Source organism: Crinia signifera, chromosome 4 (assembly GCF_055691185.1).
Source record: "Crinia signifera chromosome 4, ASM5569118v1, whole genome shotgun sequence".
NCBI lineage: Eukaryota > Metazoa > Chordata > Amphibia > Anura > Myobatrachidae > Crinia > Crinia signifera.
In genome coordinates this window covers 317,754,957-317,781,415 of record NC_139220.1, presented here as the reverse complement: position 1 = coordinate 317,781,415, position 26,459 = coordinate 317,754,957, and the positions used below count along the sequence as shown (strand labels likewise).

Genomic DNA, 26,459 nt, shown 5'->3' with positions numbered 1-26,459 from the left:
TTCTGTCTTGCATCTTCATATGAGCTCTAGTGAACTCATATAAAACCATCTGCAGCAGCAGTGGATTAGTAACATTAAACCATATATATATGGTGAATACACATTAGCTTGTATGTACCATATTTAATACTTTTTTCAACAGCGCCAGAATAACTGTGCAATACGGGTTGGCCCTGCCCACTCATATTTGCACCCCCCCCCCCCCACCCTGGGCTATAATGTCTAATACTCAGGAATCCTGGTCTAGCAATGTCCATGCGTCCCTGAACTGTGACAGACGCCCCTCCACCCTGACCACCGCCGGGCAAATCCCCTGGCAGTCATGCGGAGGGTTTGTCCTCTCCTTTGGTGTTAGGTTTCTTATGAAAGGAACCAAATTTTGACTTTGGGGCTTTACCCCTGGAGGACTGAAACTTTCCCCTAAATGACTGTCCTCGAAAGGGAGGGCTGAAAGGACGGCCTAAAAGCAGAAAATCTTGACGTCTGCTTGGCTGCGGGGGCAGGCAGGAACGTACTCTTGCCACCTGTGGACTGCTTAATAATCTCTTCCAGCTCAGAGCCAAATAACAGCTTTCCTTTAAAAGCTAATGCTTCTAAGGCCTTCTTAGACTCATTATCTGCCTCCCAAGCCTTAAGCCAGAGCACTCTCCTGGCATTGATAGACACTGTGGAAACTCTAGTAGCCATTTTGAGAGCCTCCTCCTCAGCTTCTAGCACATACTCTGTGGCTGCTTTAAGCTTCTCCGCAAGCAGCAACACACAAGGGTCAGCATGTAAAATCGTGCACAAATCATTTGCCCACTCAATCATGGCCTTAGAGACCCAGGCTGAAGCAATCAGGGGACGTAGGGTGTATCCCACCCCTTCAAATATAGCTTTGAGGTTACCCTCCAGCTTTTTGTCCACAGGATCCTTAAAAGCTGCCCCCCCCTTGCACTGGTAATACAGTACGTGCCACAGAAGCATCAACCACTGGAACTTTTTCCCAAAGCTCCGCATGAGACTCAGGCATGGGGTACAGACTTAAGAATCTCTTAGGCATCTGCAGCCTTTTATCGGGCGCTTTCCAAGCCCCTTCCAACAAATCCTGTAAACCTTCATCTGAAGGGAAGGTAACAGCTTCCTTACGCTGCCGTTTAAATACACCTTTAGCAGGAGTCTTATCCTCCACAGACAATTTTAAAGCCTGTTTAACAGCAGTAATCAAATCCTACACCACTGCGGCTGAGGAATCCTCATAATCATCACCCTGCTCCCAGGGAATGTCTGCATATGCTCCCTCCTCTTCATCCACCATTAAAGGCACCGAGTAAGACCTTTTAGGGGTCCCCACAGCATCAACATCAATCTTGTCTAGCAAGTCACTAAACCTGTTGATCCCCTTTGCAGTATCCTGCATCACCTGTAGGAAAGCAGGGTCTGCCTGGGTCAGAGGCAAGGAGCCAGAGGACTGCTGAGATGATGGCATAGATCTCTTAGAATCTACCAAGACATCACTCTGTCCAGCAATTGCACTAAAGCGTTAACAGACCTTCCCAGGGCACTAGCCCACGCGGGTTCAATTTGCTCTACCCTCTGGGGTTCACTCCCCATGGGTCTCACAGCAGCGCAAGCAATACACAAACCCCCCTTGGCCATCTGCTCAGGTACAAATTTTTGTGTACATACATTACAAGCGCTCAATGCATTAAGGGCTCCCTCCCCCAAAACCACAGCTTGTTGCTCAGACATGATGTAAAGTAACCACACAGTGCATTCAATGTACAACAGCGTTTATACAGAGTCAATGCACCCAGCCACTTATCTGTCTGTCAGTTTCAAATGCGGGGAAACGATGCCCAGGAAATCCAAACACTCTGTCAGGATCTGTCAGCCAGCTCAGCTCCGCTGCAAGCGTTCCGAATGGCGCCAAAACAGAGTGAGGGAAGAGACCAAGTCCCTGCTGCTGCGGGGTCCATGACTTTTGGCGCCAACCACCCCCAGACAGCCGCTCCCTTAGTAGGATCTCCTAGTTCCAGTATCTCCCCCTCGGCTGGGGACTACTTGGAACATGCCTGTAACACACTGCTGTCCTCTCATAATAGGAGCTCAGTGTGTAAGCTCCGCAGAAAATGGCCACCGCCATCATGGAGCGCCTGTCCCCCATGATCCCCACCTAGCGTGAAGCCGGTTTCAGAGCGCTCCGGAGCCCAGGCAGCTTCTTAAAAGAAGCTGTAAGCGCTGCACAGGGAGGCCAGACAGCGTCTCCCCTGTGCACAGCGAGCTGACAGGACGCGCTTCTGTCAGCTCCTGCTGCGCTAGCAGTGTGAGGATTCACTAATGAGAATCCTCACACTGTGCCTACCTAGCTAGAGTTAAAAGTTAATAAAATAATAAAAAACCCTAACTACTCTAATTCTTCGGCTGCTCCCGCAGCCCTTTAGAATAGCACCCACTCCAGTGGGCACCTAACACGAACTGAAGAGTCCGGGATGCAGTAGGGGAGGAGCCTACCCTCTAAAGCTTTAGGATAGGTGCCTGGCTCCTTCGGACCCTCCTACATCCCAGTGTTGAGCTGTGTCACCAGGACCATTGAAAGAGAAAAGAGCTTGTGTACCGGCAGCTGCTCTGATTGGCTAACGCAGAGATGGGGAACCTTCGGCACTCCAGATGTTGTTGAACTATACATCCCAGCATGCCCTGTAACAGTTTTAGCATTACCAAATAGCAAAAGAGTAGAAGGGCATGCTGGGATGTGTAGTTCAACAACAGCTGGAGGGCCAAAGGTTCCCCATTACTGGGCTAATGGTAAACAAGCTCTGAGTCGCTCAAAAGCCAGTGTAGCATTTTAACTGGCGGCTGGCATTCTGCATTGAAAAAATAGGCAGCACAGCAGAGAGAGTTGAGGAGGGTGGGGGGGTGTTTGCTGGACCTTCCAGAGCCCAGGGCCCTGGACAACAGTACCCACAACCCGCCTCTGCAGTATGTTACAGAGCTCAGTAAAGCATCAGCTGAACAGCTGTATATTACAGAGCTCAGTACCGGCACCAGCAGAACAGATGTATATTGCAGAGCTCAGTACTGGCACAAGCAGACCAGCTGTATATTGCAGAGCTCAGTACCAGCAGAACAGCTGTATATTACAGAGCTCAGTACTGGCACCAGCAGAACAGCTGAATATTACAGAGCTCAGTACCGGCACCAGCAGAACAGCTGTATATTACAGAGCTCAGTACCGGCACCAGCAGAACAGCTGTATATTACAGAGCATTGTATTGGCACCAGCAGAACAGCTGTATATTACAGAGCTCAGTACTGGCACCAGCAGAACAGCTGTATATCACAGGGCTCATTACTGGCACCAACAGAACAGCTGTATATTACACAGCTCAGTACCGGCACCAGTAGAACAGCTGTATATTAAAGAGCTCAGTACTGGCACCAGCAGTACAGCTGTATATTACAGAGCTCAGTACCGGCATCAGTAGAACAGCTGTATATTACAGAGCTCAGCACCAGCACCAGCATAACAGCTGTATATTACAGAGCTCAGTACCAGCATCATCAGTACAGCTGTATATTACAGAGCTCAGTACCGGCACCAGTAGAACAGCTGTATATTACAGCGCTCAGTACCAGCACCAGCAGAACAGCTGTATATTAGAGAGTTTAGTACCGGCACCAGCAGAACAGCTGTATATTACAGAGCTCAGTACTGCCACCAGCAGACCAGCTGTATATTATAGAGCTAAGTACCGGCACCAGCAGAACAGCTGTATATTACACAGCTCAGTACCGACATCACCAGAACAGATGTATATTACACAGATTAGTACCAGCGTGAGCAGAACAGCTGTATATTATAAGAGCTCAGTACCGGCACCCACCAGCAGAACAGCTGTATATTACAGAGCTCAGTACCGCACCCGCAGAACAGCTGTACATTACAGAGCTCAGTACCGGAACCAGCAGTACAGCTATATATATTACAGAGCTCAGTAGAGGCACCAGCAGAACAGCTGTATATTACAGAGCTCAGTACAGGTACGAGCAGAACAGCTGTATAATATGGAGCTCCATACTGGCACCAGTTCCAGCAGCAGAACAGCTGTATATTACCAAGCTCAGTACTGGCACAAGCAGAACAGCTGTATATTACAGGGCTCAGTACCATCACCAGCAGAAGAGCTGTATATTACAGAGCTCAATACCGCTACCAGTACCGGCACCAGCAGTACAGCTGTATATTATAGAGCTCAGTACCGGCACCAGCAGGACAGCTGTATATTACAGAGCTCAGTACTGGCACCAGCAGTACAGCTGTATATTACAGAGCTCAGTACCGGCACCAGCAGGACAGCTGTATATTACATAGCTCAGTACTGGCACCAGCAGTACAGCTGTATATTACAGAGCTCAGTACCGGCCGCAGAACAGCCGTATATTACAGAGCTCAGTACCAGCAGCAGCAGAACAGATGAATATTGCAGAGTAACAAAATGATAGAATAATGACCGCGCTCCAGATACTGCAGCCCCAGTTTCACCCCAAGACTCCTGAGATCTTGAACAAAATATAGCAAACACAATGGGCAATCTTAGGCGCTGTATCTTCCGGTTTCTTTCTTTTCGCAGTATATTCAATCTCTGCGTCCTGATGTTCAGGATAGGACACTGTCAACTGACCTGTAATCAGTGCCCTATATGCACATCAGGGTTTCTTTGATTTTCACAAGATATCTGCAGGCCATCAATTCCACACTCCCACACTCTGACTACTAATAGGATAGAACTCACCAAGGGTCAAAGCCCTATGTTCATCAAAAGGTTTCTTTTGGAACAGGTTCCGTGCACCCCAGGAATCACCGATGTCCAATCCAGTTGGTAAAGTTATACACTTTATTGCATGCACCAACACTCCAATAAAATACGCTAAAAAGTCCAAAAATGGGGGAATACTCCTGGCTCTTTGCAAGTTTAAATAGGTTGCTCTCCTATCCGGATAGAGAGTTTCCCACAGCCGAAGATGACAAACAGCAAAACTGTGCAGAAGCACTCCAGGTGATCCACCTCCTCCCACCAACGCGCTTCAGGCTATTACTAGCCCTTTTTCAAGAAACCTTTTGATGAACATAGGGCTTTGACCCTTGGTGAGTTCTATCCTATTAGTAGTCAGAGTGTGGGAGTGTGGAATTGATGGCCTGCAGATATCTTTTGAAAATCAAAGAAACCCTGATGTGCATATAGGGCACTGATTACAGGTCAGTTGACAGTGTACTATCCTGAACATCAGGACGCAGATATTGAATATACTGCGAAAAGAAAGAAACAGGAAGATACAGCGCCTAATATTGCCCATTGTGTATATTGCAGAGCTCAGTACCGGCACCAGCAGAACAGCTGTATATTACAGAGCTCAGTACCGGCACCAGCAGGACAGCTGTATATTACAGAGCTCACTACCAGCAGCCCCATCACCACTGTTTGTAGTTTTACTGCAGCTCTAGGTCCTAATAGAGAACCTGTCCCAGGAAGAAAGTGCCCCTAAGACCACTCCTGACTCTAACAGGACTAATTTATATAAACCCAGTCCTTGAAGAGGTCCTGCAGAGGTGGTGGAACTTTCTTCACCCACCTCTATCCCTCACCTCTCTCCCCTGCCCCCCCCCCCCCCATATGTCAAAGCCACGGTGGGTGCTGAAGTGTTTGGCGTCTCCCTGAAAGCTATAATTTTATGGCCTATCCCACACACCTATAAATAGAATAATGTGGGCCACATAATACCATCCCTAATTCAACTTATGCCCCACATTGCAAAACAATCCAACACCTCTAAAAAAATGGAACAGTGCACACCAAAGACTCGCAGCAAACATTTAGGGCATGGATTTGTGGGACAGGGGATTATGCAGACCGTAACGCCTATTACACATTATGCCACACACCATAATGCCCATTACACATTATTCCACACACCATAATGCCCATTACACAATATGCCACACACAGTAATGCCCATTACATATTATACCACATAAGTGCAGCTTACCTACTTGCTCATTGGTAGGGTTTACTTGCTCAATGCCAGGTGTTTCTTGCTTGAACAAATTGGAGTCCGTGGCCTGGCAGCCAATCAGGCAGTGGTGTCTCCTGTTAGGTTGCCAGGCCGCAAGCTCCATTTGGCTTTCTAGTCCTTAACCAGCGCATCATTTGAAATAGCCACAGCGCGGATGGATGTAACTGCTCTGACTCTGCCAGGTTTCCCAATGCTCTGCCCGACTGTCTCTTTTAGTGATGCGGGAAGCGACAGACATCGGGTCAAAGTGAGTGGGTGGAGGCAGAAATCATGACTGACCATAGAAGGCAACCCTTTCCCAATCAGCGTGGGTCTAATTCTAATACTGCTGAGCAAATAATTATTTTTTTAACAATGCATCTTTGCTTGCATAGGTGCAGGGACCATCCATTTGCTTCAGAGCCCGAAATGCAGAAGTGTTCACTAAATTGTCATTTTACATCTGGTAGCCACATGGCTCATTTTGCGGGTGAGCTGCTCCACTGTAGCGCGTCTGTAGGCCCTGAAGCACATTTGTAACCAAGATTCACCTCATACATCAATGGCACATGGTGATTATCAGTTTCCACATGAGTTAAGCACAGCGTTCCCATTTGTCCAGTAATGATAAACAGTCACCACAGCAGCACGTGATCAGGTCACAATCTGCTCTGTTCACAAATACTGACACACTTGGCCTGAATGTTGGTAAACATCACATTTTGCACATCATACAATGAGTGATGTCTGCAAGTGGCCTTTCACACACCTTATATACCCACCAAGCCAGTGCATGCTATGTAGTATACTTCACGGTGTACACGGTGCTGTCACATGTAGGAGGTGGCCATAATTATGTGACTCAGCCTTGTCATTTCTCTCATTTGATGTATAACAAGATGTAGCCTATGGGAAAATATTTGGTGCATTAAGTAAATTTATATGGTTTCTCTCCTGTGTGATTCCTCTGATGTCGGACAAGCTGTGACTTCTGGGGAAAACATTTGCTGCATTCAGAACATTTATATGGTTTCTCTCCTGTGTGAATCCTCTGATGTTGGACAAGCTGTGACTTCTGGGGAAAACATTTGCTGCATTCAGAACATTTATATGGCTTCTCTCCTGTGTGACTCCTCTGATGTACAACAAGCTCTGACTTCTGGGGAAAACATTTGCTGCACTCGGAACATTTATATGGTCTCTCTCCTGTGTGATTCACCTGATGTCGGACAAGATGTGACTTCATGGAAAAACATTTGCTGCATTCAGAACATTTATATGGTTTCTCTCCTGTGTGACTCCTCTGATGTAGGAGAAGCTCTGACTTATGGGAAAAACATTTGCTGCACTCGGAACATGTAAATGGTTTCTCTCCTGTGTGACTCCTCTGATGTCGGACAAGATGTGACTTCATGGAAAAACATTTGCTGCATTCAGAACATTTATATGGCTTCTCTCCTGTGTGACTCCTCTGATGTACAACAAGATGTGCATTATGGGAAAAACATTTGCTACACTCTGAACATTTATATGGTTTCTCTCCTGTGTGACTCTTCTGATGTAGGACAAGCTGTGACTTCTGGGGAAAACATTTGCTGCATTCAGAACATTTATATGGCTTCTCTCCTGTGTGACTCCTCTGATGTAGGACAAGATTTGACTTATAGGGAAAACATTTGCTGCATTCAGAACATTTATATGGTTTCTCTCCTGTGTGACTCCTCTGATGTCGAACAAGATGTGACTGCAGGGGAAAACATTTGCTGCATTCAGAACATTTATATGGCTTCTCTCCTGTGTGACTCCTCAGATGTAGGACAAGCTGTGACTTCTGGGGAAAACATTTGCTGCATTCAGGACATTTATATGGCTTCTCTCCTGTGTGACTCCTCAGATGTAGGACAAGCTGTGACTTCTGGGGAAAACATTTGCTGCAGTCAGAACATTTATATGGCTTCTCTCCTGTGTGACTCCTCAGATGTAGGACAAGCTGTGACTTCTGGGGAAAACATTTGCTGCAGTCAGGACATTTATATGGCCTCTCTCCTGTGTGACTCCTCAGATGTAGGACAAGCTGTGACTTCTGGGGAAAACATTTGCTGCATTCAGGACATTTATATGGCCTCTCTCCTGTGTGACTCCTCAGATGTATGACAAGCTGTGACTTCTGGGGAAAACATTTGCTGCATTCAGAACATTTATATGGTTTCTCTCCTGTGTGAATCCTCTGATGTCGGACAAGCTGTGACTTCTGGGGAAAACATTTGCTGCACTCAGAACATTTATATGGCTTCTCCCCTGTGTGACTCCTCTGATGTCGGACAAGCGTTGACTTCTTTGGAAAACATTTGCTGCACTCAGAACATTTATATGGCTTCTCCCCTGTGTGACTCCTCTGATGACGGACAAGCTCTGACTTCAGGGAAAAACATTTGCTGCATTCAGAACATTTATATGGCTTCTCTCCTGTGTGACTCCTGTGATGTCTGACAAGCTCTGATTTATATGTAAAGCCTTTGTCACACTCAGAGCACACATATGGTTTCTCTCCTGTGTGACTCCTCTGATGTCTGAGAAGCAGTGATTTACATGTAAAGCCTTTGTCACACTCAGAGCACACATGTGGTTTCTCTCCTGTGTGACTCCTCAGATGTATGAGAAGCTGTGACTTATATGTAAAGCCTTTGTCACACTCAGAGCACACATGTGGTTTCTCTCCTGTGAGGTTCATCATGTACGAGATAAAAAAAATTAATTGTTGAATGTTTCTTCTATCCGCAAAATAAAGTCACTTTAATCGTCCAGGTGTAAGAAGAAATGATGACTTTAGTTGGCTGGATCAGAGAACAATGTCCCCTTGAGCAGGATTTGGACCCAAAATATAAGATGTTGTACAATCGTCCTGTAAGACAGGTAAAATGTAAAAGGTTAACATACTGTAGTACAAGTGTGATGTCAGGGTTATATTGTGTAAGGAACATTTCTATATAGAACACATATCAGTCGTGGACCATTGTTTTATATTTCTGTATGCTGCCAAATGGCTGGGACTATTTGCTGTCAGATGCACAGCACAGATCTCGCTACCTTACTACAGCAGATGCCAGTTAGGAGTGTGCACCCGGACATTTTATGGGTTTAGTGCTTTGGCTCTGGATTGGTTTTGCCAAAACCACCCTCCCAGGTTTTGTGTTTTGGATCTCTATTTCTTTTTTAAATAATAGAAACATAAAAAAATATATAAATAATTACATAACAATAAAGCATGGATCGCTCAGCACACATGGCGGCACACAAGCGATGCACATGTGATGTGTGCTGAGCAATCTGTGCATCTAATGTAGGATAAGCAGGATGGACAGTGCATGTATCACCATCGCTATATGGTGTACACACAAAGCAATCACATACGGGGCTAGCCCTGTACATCAGGAGGGAGAGAGACTGTATCTGTGAGGAGTGACAGGGGCTGCAGCACTAGTGTCTTACCTCAGATGAGGGCTGACTGCTGCAGGACATGTGTAACTAGCAGGGAGCCATGAGTCTGGAGCAGGACACATACTGGGCTAGCCCTGTACTTCAGGAGAGAGACTGTATCTGTGAGGAGTGACAGGGGCTGCAGCGCTAGTGTCTTACCTCAGATGAGGGCTGACTGCTGCAGGACATGTGTAACTAGCAGGGAGCCATGAGTCTAGAGCAGGACACATACTGGGCTAGCCCTGTACTTCAGGAGAGAGACTGTATCTGTGAGGAGTGACAGGGGCTGCAGCGCTAGTGTCTTACCTCAGATGAGGGCTGACTGCTGCAGGACATGTGTAACTAGCAGGGAGCCATGAGTCTGGTGCAGGACATATACTGGGCTAGCCCTGTACATCAGGAGAGAGAGAGAGACTGTATCTGGGAGTCTTTCCTCTCATTCACTCACCATCAAGTCTGATTCTACCACATCTGAGCAACAGAATCCGGCTGATGGAGGCCAGAGCTAATATCACAGACGCTCCCTGAAAACTTTTGGGCATGCCTGCATTATTCATGACACTACAAGAAACCGGACAGTTACCACTGACAAATGGTGGCGGTCTGTCAATCAAATTAGACCCATTCGCTATTTTCCTCACTTTGTTGCCTTGCGTGTCCGCGGTCGTTTGGTAAATAATAGGATTGAGAATTTGCACAAAAGTCATCAACTCTGAATACCCATCATGAGACAAAATGGCTGCTGCATGAGACACACACCTGCCTATGTTAGAGGCAAAGGGAAGGTCTTATACTCTGTATGATAAGTCATTCAGCAAGTGTAGCATTCTGCAGTTTGCACAGCTATATAATATATTAATAACTTTTCAATGATTAATGATATGTCCTGAATGACATTGCAGAGAATAAGGTAACATAAGCATGGATATAGTTAAGAGTTGCTGAATGAACACATATGTCCACATATTTATATTTTAACAACCTTCTCGGCAAACAATGCTCTCTTACACTACTTCCTAGCACACATTGCTCTACTACACTACTCGTCATGCACACACTGCTCTCCTACACTACTCACCATGCACATACTGCTCTCCTACACTACATGCCATGCACACACTGCTCTATTACACTACTCGCCATGCACACACTGCTCTCCTACTATACTCCTCCTGCACACACTGCTCTTCTACACTACTCGCCCTGCACTCACTGCTCTCCTACACTACTCCAAAGCACTCACTGCTCTCCTATACAACTAGCCCTGCACTCACTGCTCTCCTACACTACTCACCATGTACGCACTGCTCTCCTACACAACTCGCCATGCTAACACTGTTCTCCTACACTACTCTCTCTGCACACACTGCTCTCCTTCTCTACTCCCCCTGCACTCACTGCTCTCCTTCACTACTCCCCCTGCACTCACTGCTCTCTTACACTAATCGCCCTGCACTCACTGCTCTCCTACACTACTCACCATGCACAAAGAGCTCCCCTACACTACTCCCCCTGCACAAACTGTTCTCCTACGCTACTCTCTCTGTACACACTGCTCTCCTATACCACTCACCGTGCACACACTGTTCTCCAACACTGCTCTCCTATACTACATGCCATGCACAAACTGCTCTCCTACACTACTTCCCCTGCACACACTGCTCTCCTACACTACTCACCATGCACATATTGCTCTTCTACACTACTCACCATGCACATACTGCTCTCTTACACTACTTGCCTTGAACTCACTGCTGTCCTACACTACTCCTAAGGGCACACTACGCTACTCTCTCTGTACACACTGCTCTCCTATACCACTCACCGTGCACACACTGGTCTCCAACACTGCTCTCCTATACTACATGCCATGCAAAAACTGCTCTCCTACACTACTCCTCCTGCACACACTGCTCTGCTACACTACTCGCCCTGCACTCACTGCTCTCCTACACTACTCCAAAGCACTCACTGCTCTCCTATACAACTAGCCCTGCACTCACTGCTCTCCTACACTACTCGCAAGTAAACACTGCTCTTACACTACTCGCCATGCACACACTGCTCTCCTACACTACTCACCATGTACACACTGCTCTCCTACACAACTCGCCATGCAAACACTGTTCTCCTACACTACTCTCTCTGCACACACTGCTCTCCTTCACTACTCTCCCTTAACTCACTGCTCTCCTTCACTACTCCCCCTGCACTCACTGCTCTCTTACACTACTTGCCTTGAACTCACTGCTGTCCTACACTACTCCTAAGGGCACACTGCTCTCCTACACTAATCGCCCTGCACTCACTGCTCTCCTACACTACTCCCAAGCACACACTGCTCCTCTACACTACTCCCCCTGCACAAACTGTTCTACTATACTGCTCTCTCTGCACACACTGCTCTTTTACACTTCTCCCAAGCACACACTGCTCTCCTAAACTACTCCCAAGTACACACCGCTCTCACTGCTCTCCTACACTACTTGCAATGCACATACTGCTCTCCTACACTACTCACCAGGCACAAACTGTTCTCTTAAACTACATGGCCTGCACACACTGCTCTCCTACACTACTCATCCTGCTATCCTACACTTCTCATCCAGGACACACTGCTCCCTTAGGCTAGTTTCACACACTACGGTTTTGACCGGACGGCAAAAAGCCGTACACACTGGGTGACATTCTATGCTCTGCGATTAGCGCGATTTTGCGGTAATTAGACCACAAAATGGCGCTATCGCATTTTCCCATTAAATCACAGATTTAATGGGATGCGCACAGGGGCTGAAATCGCATATTTTGTGCGTAAAGGTCTGGTGAATAAAAATGCGAGATTAATTCGCATTTTTATCGCATCCAGATGTTTGCGCACAGAAAAGTATACAAGTCGCTTATTTAATGCTATGCGCATTTGCACATCGCATTATTTAAGTGACTAATTATCGCACTTATTTTAGACCTGGGTCTGTTAGGCGAATTAGGCAGAACCCTGCACAGATCGCAATGTTCCGTGCAGGGTTCTGCTGTAAAAAATAAAATAAATGGTTAAATAAAAAAAAAAAAGAGCGCGGGGTCCCCCGCCCGAGTGTAACCAGCCCCGGGCTCACTGAGCCGGTGCTGGTGACATAAAATCAGGGTCCCCGACAAATAGGGGTCCCCTTGATTTTATGAAACGAGCACCAGACTCAAGGTCCGGCGCTGGTTCCCAATATACGGGGGACAAAGTGACTAGGGGTCCCCCGTATTTTAAGAACCAGCACCGGACACAACCAGCCAGCAGGGTAATGCCACAGCCGGGGGGAGACTTTTTATACAAGTCCCCCCGGCCAAAGCATTAACCCCCTGGCTGGTCAGCATGGGCAGGGGTCCTGGGGAAGTGGGGACCCCCCCAATGAAGGGGTCCCCCCCCTCCAGGACTTACCAGCCCATGCTGATAGTCCGGGGCTGTCCTCCATGCCCCTGGGCTGTGGGCATGGAGCTGATGCTTTGTGTAAAAAAAAGAATGTAAACTATTGTTTTACACTGGCGAACTATCAGTCCCAGCAAGCCTACCCCGCATGCTGGGACTTGGGGAACCACAAGTCCCAGCATGCAGGGCATTAAAGTGCCCGCTGGCACTTGTAGTTCTGCAGTGTAAAAAATAGTGCACAAAATCACACTGACACCCTGTGAAATAAAACTTTAATACACCACACAAAACACACTGATACTTACCTACCTTGAGCCCGTAGGTCGGTCCCTGGATCCTGGATTCGTCCTCCGGGGCTCCAGGGCAGAAGAGTCCGGTTCCGGGGCCTTGGTCCTGGTTCCGGGGCTGGTCCTGGGGTTCCGGGGCTCCTGGCGTGAAGAATCCGGGGTCCGGGATCCGTGGTAGTCCAGAGGGGTACCTAAGGAGGAAAATCCAACTCACCTGCTCCCCGGCGGCGACCTCCGGTGACAGCGCTGCTCCCGACTGGTACCCGGCTTCAAGGACTTGGTCCGGCGCTGAGATGTTACTCCCTCGGCGTCTCTGCACAGTATGATTTCTCGGCCAATCAGGAGCCGAGAAAGTCGGCTCCTGATTGGCCAGAAATCATTCTGAATATAGACGCCGACGGAGTAACATCTCTGCTCTGGATGCGCTGAGATGTTACTCCGTCGGCGTCTATATTCAGAATGATTTCTGGCCAATCAGGAGCCGACTTTCTCGGCTCCTGATTGGCCGAGAAATCATTCTGTGCAGAGACGCCGAGGGAGTAACATCTCAGCGCCGGACCAAGTCCTTGAAGCCGGGTACCAGTCGGGAGCAGCGCTGTCACCGGAGGTCGCCGCCGGGGAGCAGGTGAGTTGGATTTTCCTCCTTAGGTACCCCTCTGGACTACCACGGATCCCGGATTCTTCACGCCAGGAGCCCCAGAGCCCCAGGACCAGCCCCGGAACCAGGACCAAGGCCCCGGAACCAGACTCTTCTGCCCTTGAGCCCCGGAGGACGAATCCAGGATCCAGGGACCGACCTACGGGCTCAAGGTAGGTAAGTATCAGTGTGTTTTGTGTGTATTAAAGTTTTATTTCACAGGGTGTCAGTGTGATTTTGTGCACTATTTTTTACACTGCAGAACTACAAGTGCCAGCGGGCACTTTAATGCCCCGCATGCTGGGACTTGTGGTTCCCCAAGTCCCAGCATGCGGGGTAGGCTTGCTGGGACTGATAGTTCGCCAGTGTAAAACAATAGTTTACATTCTTTTTTTTACACAAAGCATCAGCTCCATGCCCACAGCCCAGGGGCATGGAGGACAGCCCCGGACTATCAGCATGGGCTGGTAAGTCCTGGAGGGGGGGGACCCCTTCATTGGGGGGGTCCCCACTTCCCCAGGACCCCTGCCCATGCTGACCAGCCAGGGGGGACTTGTATAAAAAGTCTCCCCCCGGCTGTGGCATTACCCTGCTGGCTGGTTGTGTCCGGTGCTGGTTCTTAAAATACGGGGGACCCCTAGTCACTTTGTCCCCCGTATTTTGGGAACCAGCGCCGGACCTTGAGTCTGGTGCTGGTTTCATAAAATCAAGGGGACCCCTATTTGTCGGGGACCCTGATTTTATGTCACCAGCACCGGCTCAGTGAGCCCGGGGCTGGTTACACTCGGGCGGGGGACCCCGCGCTCGGTTCTTTTTTTACTACCTTGCGCTGTCCTGCAAATGTGCGATTTTCACACATGAAAATCGCACATTTTCAGGACTAAAAACAGCGCACCACATCGCCGCAAATCGCCCCTATTCGCACTTTTCAGCCTCCAATGCGCATCACATTAAATATGCGCATTTAGGCTGAAAAATGCGATTTGAAAATAGGCGATTTGCGGCGATATGGTGTGCGAATTAAACATGCGCATTTAGCGCATAGCATAGAAATGTCACCCACTTTGTCCGGCTTTTTGCCTGACAGTTGTCTATTTCACATGCACCGGCTCTGTGAGCCAGTGCTGTGTAAATTTGAGGGTAGAAATTGAAGTGACGTCAGTTTGGTGTGGTTGAGAGCTAAAACCGGACACCAAATGACCAGTGTGTGTGAAAGGCCCCCATCGCCCTCAGCACACACTGACCTGTGAGGACGGGATGGCCATGGCATGGCAGCCGGACACAGCAGTGGTAAGATCCGGCTGCTACCCGGCAGCCGTGCCGTGACCGTCCCGTGTGAATGGACACATAGCTGTCCATTACATACTGCAGGGACGGCACGGCTGTTAAGCCGTGCGGGATTTCACCGTCCGGCAGGTGCCGGACAGTGTGAACTAGCCCTTAAACTACTTGTCCTGCACACACTGCTCTCCTACAATACTCACCATGCACACACTGCTCCTCTACACTACTCACCCTGCTCTCCTACACTACACCCAAGCACACACTGCTCCCCTACACTACTTGCCATGCACACACTGCTCCCCTACACTTCTCACCATGCACACACTGCTCCCCTACACTACTCACCCTGCACACACTGCTCTCCTACACTACTCCCAACTATACACTGCTCTCCTACACTACTCACCATGCACACACTGCTCTCCTACACTACACCTAAGCACACTGCTCCCCTACACTACTGGCTTTGCACACATTGCTCCCCTACACTACTAGCTTTGCACACACTGCTCTCCTACACTACTGGCTTTGCACACACTGCTCTCCTACACTACTCCCCCTGCACACACTGCTCTCCTACACTACTCACCATGCACACACTGCTCTCCTACACTACTCCAAAGCACACACTGCTCTCCTACACTACTCACCATGCACACACTGCTCTCCTACACTACTCCCCCTGCACACACTGCTCTCCTACACTACTCACCATGCACACACTGCTCTCCTACACTACTCACCATGCACACACTGCTCTCCTACATTACTCACCATGCACACACTGCTCTCCTACACTACTCCCCCTGCACACACTGCTCTCCTACACTACTCACCATGCACACACTGCTCTCCTATACAACTCTGAAAAAAAATTAAGACTAAATGAAAGTGCAGCAAAGATCTTCTGTAATCAAAAGAGTAAACATCCAATTATACTCACAATATGAACATATACAAAAATATAGTGACAATATAGACACAAAGCGTTCATTAATAATAAAAAAGTGTAGGTACTTGTTTCCTAGCACGGCCACCCCGATCTTGATCGGGGTTGATTGTGTCGGAAAAATCGCGTCGGTCGCATCGCATGCGACCAAATTGCATGCGATGCGACCAACGCGATTTTTCCGATTTTTACATTGATTCAAATGTGAATAGGGTCCCTATTTTACATTGGATTCAATGTAAAATAGTCCCCAGACCCCAATTTTTTCCCCCTCAACGGCACCCCACGATTGACACCAACCAGAAGCATGGCAAGCACAGCAAGCCCGCGAGGGGCGGCGGTACGCGTCCTCCGATCTTTTCATACCCTTACTATCCACGTCGGCATGGAGTTGAGAATATAAAGTGTGGCGAGCGCAGCGAGCCCCGCGAGGGGACGCGTATAACTTCACAGGTATACGCGTGCGCTCGCCACACTTCGGGCTCGGTGGCTCGCTGCGCTCGCCACACTTTATATTCTCAAATCCACGCCGACGTGGATAGTAAGGGTATGAAAAGATCGGAGGACGCGCACCGCCGCCCCTCGCAGGCACGCTACGCTCGCCACACTTTGGGTTGGCGTCAATCGTGGGCTGACGCTCACAATGGGGGGGCATTAATTTTTACACATTATGGGCCCATATACAATGAGAAATGGGCCATATTGGCAGGCACCATGGCCACAGCAAGGCCTGGGCCAGGCCGGACCCCGGAGGAGGTGGAGGACCCTCTTGCATCCCAATCCCATCCACTAACACAGGACCTGTTCACCACACAGTCAGAGGAGGAGCTGCAGGGCCACATCTGAGGTCGACTGGCCTGAGGTGGAGGAAGATGGAGGTGAGGAGGAGGGTGAGACTGCCCTGGAGGAGGAGGGGGACATGGCCACAGAGGAGCTGGAGGAGGAGGCAGAAAGTGAAAGCACCCAAAGTGGCCAGAAGGTGCGGTTCTCCAATTAGGAAAATGCCACACTAGTCAGGGCTATTATCCCTGTATATGACCAGCTGCTGGGCAAACATAATAACCGACCCACTGCACAGCGGAAGAGGGCCATGTGGGACTCCATTACAGGGGCCGTGAACGCAGTCAGCAGCCACAAACGCACAGTGAGAAATGTGAAGAAAAGATTTAATGATATTAAAAGGCAACTAAAGACCAAAATGGACACTGAGGTGAAAGAGGCTGCCCGGACTGGAGGAGGAAGCCCCAAACCTGTGTCCCACACTTCGTATCATCCCACCAGAGGTCCTTCCTGGGCTCCATGTGGCAGACACAGATAGGCCACCAACGCCACCCCGAGTTGGTAAGTGTGCCCACATTTCATGTACATCAGACATTTCAATGTTTTATAACTGTAATGCTCTCTTGTAATGTTAGCATACCAATAGTGCTGCTGTGGAACTACATATACCAGCAAGGGTAACCTAGGTAAATGTCATGGTCACAGATTGAAATGGTTGGTGATGCTGGGCCATGTAGTTCCACACCTGCTGGTTTAGGACAAATGTATATCATATTTTGCTACAGGTTTACATGGCTGTGGGACAAACATAGGTGCCATGTTGTCATAGCTGAAGCGCCTCCATACAGCAGAATTCCTGGCTGTTTTCAGTCATAAACAATGTTTATTATATTTGTAAATAATATAAAATTAAATATAGCAAATTAATGTTCAAAAATGATTGGTCACCATCACCCATGTGTGTCTCAGGGGTTATTTTAATCAAAAACATTCATGCCGGTAATAAATGCTGTCCATGCAAGGTCTCTAACGGCTGTCCATCATTTCCTTTGCAGATCATCCATCCCGAAGTGCTACCACACCAAAGCGATCCAGGCAAATGGGTCCTGATGCAGAGGCTGCAGGTAATCAAAAAGAATGTAACAACATTACACATACAGTACACACACACCCATGTTACATGCACAATAGCCTACATTACATTCATCTCCTGCTGTTACATACCAACAGAAATGAATGTAATGAGAACCAGCCATCACTCTTATTATCAATGTTATCATTACATAAAGTCACGGGGTACATGTGTAAGTACACAATACCCATTGTTATGTGACATAACCAACAATACACCTTAGTAACATATAAGGACACATATACTGCACTGTTCTGGTTGAATACTTACCAATTTCTCCATTTCCACAGGATCATCACAACTAGGGCAGCAACCCACACAATCATTGGAAATGATGGAAGAAGATATGGAGATAATACTCCAGCCCGTCGAGTCGTTTTCACCCGATGAAGAAGCCAGCGCAACATCACGGACTGAAAAGGCAACAACTGTGGTGACACCCAACCACCCAATCACCCCACACACCATCTACCCCTGAACAGATTGCTCATTCACTGCACACATTTAAAAGTAAGCAAACTGAATTTATGTCCATGCAAAGCCATCAAATTGGCAATAATCAAGGCTACATTAGAAACTTATTTCAACAAGTTCAAAAATTGACCAGCAGTGTCAGTGTTGCTGTGGGCACACAAGTCAGGATGGCTACCACCCTGGACACACGTATCAGGCCCTACGTGAACATAATAGTAAAATTGGCAGCATAAGTGAAAGTGTCCAAGGGCAAACACAAGCTATAGCTGCACAGACCAATGCATTAATTGCAATGTGGGGACAGATCAATAATATGGAGCTGAATTTATTAGGGGCAGCTACATCTACTGTTAGTAGTGTCTCCAGGACACCAGTGAGTGGCTCACCCACATCTACTGTTAGTAGTGTCTCCAGGACACCAGTGAGTGGCTCACCCACATCTACTGTTAGTAGTGTCTCCAGGACACCAGTGAGTGGCTCACCCACATCTACTGTTAGTAGTGTCTCCAGGACACCAGTGAGTGGCTCACCCACATCTACTGTTAGTAGTGTCTCCAGGACACCAGTGAGTGGCTCACCCACATCTACTGTTAGTAGTGTCTCCAGGACACCAGTGAGTGGCTCACCCACATCTACTGTTAGTAGTGTCTCCAGGACACCAGTGAGTGGCTCACCCACATCTACTGTTAGTAGTGTCTCCAGTCCACCAGTGAGTGGCTCACCCGCATCTACTGTTAGTAGTGTCTCCAGTCCACCAGTGAGTGGCTCACCCGCATCTACTGTTAGTAGTGTCTCCAGGACACCAGTGAGTGGCTCACCCGCATCTACTGTTAGTAGTGTCTCCAGGACACCAGTGAGTGGCTCACCCGCATCTACTGTTAGTAGTGTCTCCAGGACACCAGTGAGTGGCTCACCCGCATCTACTGTTAGTAGTGTCTCCAGGACACCAGTGAGTGGCTCACCCGCATCTACTGTTAGTAGTGTCTCCAGGACACCAGTGAGTGGCTCACCCGCATCTACTGTTAGTAGTGTCTCCAGGACACCAGTGAGTGGCTCACCCGCATCTACTGTTAGTAGTGTCTCCAGGACACCAGTGAGTGGCTCACCCACATCTACTGTTAGTAGTGTCTCCAGGACACCAGTGAGTGGCTCACCCACATCTACTGTTAGTAGTGTCTCCAGGACACCAGTGAGCGGCTCACCCACATCTACTGTTAGTAGTGTCTCCAGGACACCAGTGAGCGGCTCACCCACATCTACTGTTAGTAGTGTCTCCAGGACACCAGTGAGCGGCTCACCCACTTCACCCCCACGTAGGAGTGTGCGAACCAGGGGTGGTCAGGGGCAAAGGGGGGTTGTGCACGTGCTCAGGCATCCAAAACATCAGTGATTATGTTCAAGATGTATACTGTTGTTATTGAGCACTTGTATCTTTAATCATCTTTGCCATGCAAAATGTTTGGCCCAGTAAAAGGAGCCTATTTTTTAAATTACATTAGTAAAGATTTTATTTACTATAGTTACAAATGTGTCTGTGGTTTCTTATATCCTAATGTACATTTGATTACACTTAAATGCTGTAATGCAATATGATACTGTGCAGGTATGGGTGTAAATTGATGTTGTGGGTTTGGTAATAACTTCATTTGGTATACAACATTGTAATAATGTACTTGCCATGTATTCAGCAAGGGATCCCTCAGGTTAAGCAGCTTCTGCCATAGGCCTCTGACTACTCCCCTAAATATTGGTGATAATGTATGGGAAATGGTTTATGGTATGTGAGCACACTTACACCAAAGGTACATGGTAGGATAGTGTACACATGTAATTACCTGAGAAGTAGCGCCTGATGATCTCCCTACGCATCAGATCCCCCCTCTGCGTACCCCGCACTACCATAGGTGTGGTAGTTTCAGCTTCCTGCATGACTGCTGCATTGTCATCCTCCACATAAGTTGGGTGGGAGAGGGCAATGTTGTGTAACATGCAGCAAGCCTGGACGATCATCACTACTTTTGCAGGGTGGTAAAGCAGTATTCCTGATGATCTGTCCAAACACCTGAAACGACTTTTCAGCACCCCGAAGGTGCGTTCCACAACATTGAGAGTGGCAACGTGTGCTTCATTATAGCGGTGCTGTGCAGGGCCTTCCGGGGAATGCAGAGGTGTCATGGGCCATGGAAGACACCCATATCCTGCATCACCTTTACAGAAAAGATGAGGTCAGTGCAGTATATGGTAACATATGTGCATTGGTGTTACATGAGGAAGTGGGACAACAGCAATATGCATAAAAAACTGGTAAAGGAGAGGGACAGCTTCCACCTATATATTGCACATATCAGAGGGGAGTACACACTACAGTGCCACTTCAGATGTAAAACAACAGGCACATTAGTCCAGGGAACACTTACTGCTGGTAATTAGTGGTTGTAACAACAGGCGTAGGCAGATTTTAGCCAGACTGACTGCATATTGTAATGGTAATGAGGATTTAATGTAGTTGTGGGTATAGTTTACACACTATTGGGACACTCCACAGGAGTGAAGTCATTTCTTAGTACCTTAATTTACACATTATAACACTATACATAAAGAACAAACATTTGTATATAGCAAAATGTACTTACCAAGTAGACAGCCCTCCGGCATTTGTTGTTCCTGGAATCGGTCCCAGAGGGCTGAGTGCCCGCAGAATATAGGCGTCATTTCAGTTCCCTGGGTATCCTGCAACCACACTGAGAATTTTCAGGGTAGCATCACATACCACCTGCACGTTCAGAGAGTGCCACCCACGCCTAGTGACGTAGATGTGTCCCCTCACGTGCGGTGCCCGAAGCCCAATGTGGGTGCAATCTATGGCTCCCAGCACGTTTGGAAATAAGGAGAGCCGATAGTGATGGAGATTATCTTAGTAAAGATTATATTAGATATATAAGAAGAAGATTCCTGCCATTTACAAGGTATCACAAGAACTATAAGTTACAAGGAATTAAACAATATGTTGGTCCCATCTTCCAAGACCTGAAACACTTAACAAGAACCAATGTATATTCTAAGTTTCAGATTTTGCTAGAAATCTCAATTAACATAAATAAAAACCAGATGTTGAGAGACCCTAGACACGAGAAAACTGCTGAAGGGACATTGCATGGCAATGAGCGATCATATACACATCTGGAAGTAGAATATACATTTCCGTATAAGGGAATAGATTTTAATGGAACCCATGTTATTGGGCAGTTACTGAAAAGAATATAACGTAATTTAGATTCCTGGAAGAATTACTCCCATTCTTAGAAGTTCACTCCTATTATGACGAAAGAGACGGGACACACGAGCACGATGAACCAATATTTGGATTTTAAACCCTCCTAAAGGGTTTATTATATTTAAATATGTATGTTTTTTTCTAATATCCCCTCCTCTGAAGGGAGGGGATGCCTGTATCGTATGGTATAAATATGAAAAATGCCAATAAAAAGTTAGAACACTTCCAATGTTCTCCTGACATGTCAGCATTTGGTCCTGTGGTGTCTGAATACAGTTGAAGGTCGTTATCACTCTTTCAATAGAAAGCCACCTTAAGGTCCTGCCACTCGGACTCACAACGTGGGAATCTGATGTATGTGCACCACAACTTTTTGAAAGCAATTAACACTTGAGTGAAATCCTTAGAGAAAGTGGCTTGTGAGACCCCCAATGACCATGAGGTCACAGACTGATTGGAGCCTGTGACCAAGAAGTAGAGGGCACACATTAATTTCTGCAGCCCAGACACTGCATAGTTGGCACCCCCGTAAGGGTCCAAATCATCTCTCACCTGCTCATATAAATCCAACAGGTTATTGCGGTTCAGCCGAAACATCCCCACAACCTGTTGATCAGAGAGGGAGTCCAGGTACAGCCTAGCACGATACTTACGTGAAGCACACAGTACTCGGGGTACCTGGATCTGGCGCGCAGCTTCCTCCCTCCTCCTGCGCAGCTCATCCAAATGGTCAAAATCACAAAGAGCCAACTCCACATCACTCTGCACAATCTCCATCTCTCAAACCCTCACAGGTGTCCTTAATGATGTTGGGGTATATGTAGGGTCAGTTTATGAATAGAAATGAGGACACCTGTGAGAAAATTAACCATTTCTGCACTTGACCAAAGTTGCTTCTGGGCCAATTCACCCATCAGAACCTGGTCTGAAAAAAGAACGATTTTTAAACACCTCAAAAATGTAATTTCCGTTTGCGCATGCCATTAAATAAGCGATTTGTATACTTTAGAATGGGAAAACATCTGGGTGCGATAAAAATGTGACTTTTTACCGGCAAGTGAGAAAGTGCGAGATATCGCACAAAGGCCCTTATTCTGATCGGTGCGGCCGGAGCCGAATATGCGGCCAGGACCGTGCGTGCGAAACCCCGCCTTCCATACGGATCGCCAACTCCGTCCGTACGCGGTAAGAAGCTGGCCGAACGGCAAACAGCTGCTGATGAAGCCAAATCTGGAAATATAAAAATCTCCCTTTTCCCACGGATTTAATCCATATATGTAGAGGGAGACAGCGAGAAGAGAATGTAGTGCAGATAACCTTATAATAAAGGACATTTTAATTAATCATTTGCACTTACAAATCGATGACATAAAACATGAATTTCTTAATATTGCCAATCCATCAATTCCATGTATATACTGTATGTTTTCCCGAAAATACACAAGGACCCCAAACACCCCCCAGGACACCCGATATTTTCGGGTTGCAATATGATCACACACACACACAAATGACCACTTATGCGTTTCGCAGCTGCTTGCTACTATTCTAAAGGTGACTTGATCTGGTCAGTGGTGGTGTTTATATACCTTTGTAATTAGCATTATGTCGCACACGTGGTACAGAAATTAATCTGTGGTAACTTTACATTTCTATTTAAACAATTAGACAAGCCTCATAGTTCGTGGAACGCACTAACGTCATAATTGTTATTTTCTGGTACAGGTCGAGTATCCCGTATCCGAATATCCGTTATCCGAATTATTCCGAAATACGGACATTCCAGAAAGTGAAATTTTTTTTTATTTTTTTTTGCTAAAAACTCACTGGGGACATTTGTAACAGCATCACTGGGGACATGATATGTAACTGGCACTATATATGTGCAAGACAATGATTGCTTGGCATTCAAATTCAGTGCTGAGATAGTACACACATTTTGTTTCACGTTTTGAAACCTTGTTTTTTGAACAATTAAAATATATTTGTGTGTATTTTATGTGGTAATAAAATATATTTGTGTGTATATTATGTGTTTATACAGCATAAATGCAAGATACTTCAAAATACATAATTGAAATATTAAAATATTCCGAAATACGGAATAATCCGTTATCCAAAATTCTCCTGGTCCCGAGCATTTTGGATAAGGGATACTCAACCTGTATATGAAACTCATGTATAGTTTTACATAGTCCGACATATTTTTTGCCACATAATTATAAATATTCATTACATGTAAACAAAAGAACAACCAAGACACCATTATATATATATATATCGGTACTTATGTAGTAACTGGGCTGCCGATTTTGAAATCGGGTCCATCGCATCGCATCGCACCCGACCATATCGCATGCGATGCGATGCGATGGACCCGATTTTTCCATAGGATTCAATGTTAAAATGGACTCTGTCCATTTTAACATAGAATTCAATGGGAAAAGGGGTCCTTTTCATACCCCTACTATCCAAGTGGGCATGGAGTTGGATATAAACCTGTGGCGAGCGTAGCGAGCCACCGAGCCCGAAGCGTGGCGAGCGTAGCGAGCCCCGCGAGGGGACACAGAATACCGTCCGCTCGCTACGCTCGCCACAGGTTTATATCCAACTCCATGCCCACTTGGATAGTAGGGGTATGAAAAGGACCCCTTTTTCCCATTGAATTCCATGTTAAAATGGACTCAGTCCATTTTAACATTGAATCCTATGGAAAAATCGGGTCATCGCATCGCATCGCATGGTCGTATGCGATGCGATGCGATATCGCATCGCATCGCATCTGATTGTATGCCTTAACTTAAGGCATACAATCAAAAAATCGGCAGCCCAGATACTACATAAGTACCTATATATCTTCATCTTTAGTATATTGATTTGATCTTTTCATGTAAATGATGCATTTTATGGTATGGAGTATGCTAAAGATGTATAGATCACTATAACCACTAGCTTTATATATAACATCTATTGCTGTAGAAGGGTAAGAAACAAAATTATTTGTGATGTAGGGGATATAAAAAAAAAAGGAAAAGAGAAAAAAAGAGGAGGAGGAGGAACAGGAGGAGAAGGAAAGGATTGGTCTTATCTCATTATCTATTTATATAATAATGTTTAATTCAGTCCATCAGGATGTAATGATTGCATTAGAAACATCCTTAGTACTTCTTGTTTGTACAACTTTTTTAAACCGTCCCGGCCCCTGGCTGTTTTTGGTATATGTTCTAATCCTATAACAGTTAGATCTTTTGGATTCCCTGCGTGTTTCTCCGAACAGTGTCTAGAGACACTATGGGTAAACATCTGTTTCAGGATTTTACTGCGATGTTCTAAAAATCTAATTTTTGTTTTCTGGAAGTTCTGCCAATGTATCTCAGCCCACAAGGGCAAGTAAGCCTGCAAATAGTGATTTCCGTCTTACATGTTATACGGCTGTTATTTGGTGTGTTGCGTTTTCTTTGTCGGTTATTTTGTGTATTAGACTTATGGGTAATGTGAGTACATGTTATGCATCTTGTACCCTCACATTTGTGAAATACTTCTGGGGTGCGTTTTCACCCATGTCTCTTTTTTGGTAATTTCAGTTTTGAGGGGCTAGTCTGTCTCTAAGTGTTCGGTTCCTCCAAAAAATGAAAGCAGGTTTCTCGGGTAGGATATTGACTAATAGGGGATCTTGTTTTAGGATACTGTCATAGGGGATTGGCCATATACCACTACCAGGTCAGGTACCTGCCCCTTCTGTTCTATATATAACTATGTATATATAATGTATCTCTATAGCTGTCATAGGGGATTGGCCGTATACCGCTACCAGGTCAGGTACCTGCCCCTTCTGTTCTATATATAAATATGTATATATAATGTATCTCTCTATAGCTGTCATAGGGGATTGGCCGTATACCACTACCAGGTCAGGTACCTGCCCCTTCTGTTCTATATATAAATATGTATATATAATGTATCTCTCTCTATAGCTGTCATAGGGGATTGGCCGTATACCACTACCAGGTCAGGTACCTGTTCCTTCTGTTCTATATATAAATATGTATATATAATGTATCTCTATAGCTGGCATAGGGGACTGGCCGTATACCACTACCAGGTCAGGTACCTGCCCCTTCTGTTCTATATATAACTATGTATATATAATGTATCTCTATAGCTGTCATAGGGGTTTGGCCGTATACCACTACCAGGTCAGGTACCTGCCCCTTTTGTTCAATATATAAATATGTATATATAATGTATCTCTATAGCTGTCATAGGAGATTGGCCGTATACCACTACCAGGTCAGGTACCCGTTCCTTCTGTTCTATATATAAATATGTATATATAATGTATCTCTATAGCTGTCATAGGGGATTGGTCGTATACCACTACCAGGTAAGGTACCCGCCCCTTCTGTTCTATATATAAATATCTATATATAATGTATCTCTATAGCTGTCATAGGGGACTGGCCGTATACCACTACCAGGTCAGGCACCTGCCCCTTCTGTACTATATATAAATATGTATATATAACGTATCTCTATAGCTGTCATAGGGGATTGGTCGTATACCACTACCAGGTCAGGTACCTGCCCCTTCTGTACTATATATAAATATGTATATATAATGTATCTCTATAGCTGCCATAGGGGACTGGCCGTATACCACTACCAGGTCAGGTACCTGCCCCTTCTGTTCTATATATAAATATGTATATATAATGTA

At 46.5% G+C, this 26,459-nt stretch overlaps 1 protein-coding gene across 3 annotated transcripts in view; it reads right to left on the bottom strand.

Moving 5' to 3' along the window:
- Positions 1-26,459, bottom strand: part of LOC146075906 (uncharacterized) — a 149,031-nt gene that overhangs the window by 14,040 nt on the left and 108,532 nt on the right. For 2 of the 3 annotated variants that reach the window (XM_083185592.1, XM_083185591.1), the window contains exon 3: positions 6,028-8,935. In XM_083185592.1, the coding sequence (XP_083041718.1) occupies positions 6,962-8,767 (1,806 nt within the window). In that variant the 5' untranslated portion in view covers positions 8,768-8,935 and the 3' untranslated portion in view covers positions 6,028-6,961. Of the gene's footprint in view, positions 1-6,027; positions 8,936-26,459 lie in introns of those variants that run through there. The other variant, XR_014473655.1, reaches the window with a different exon arrangement.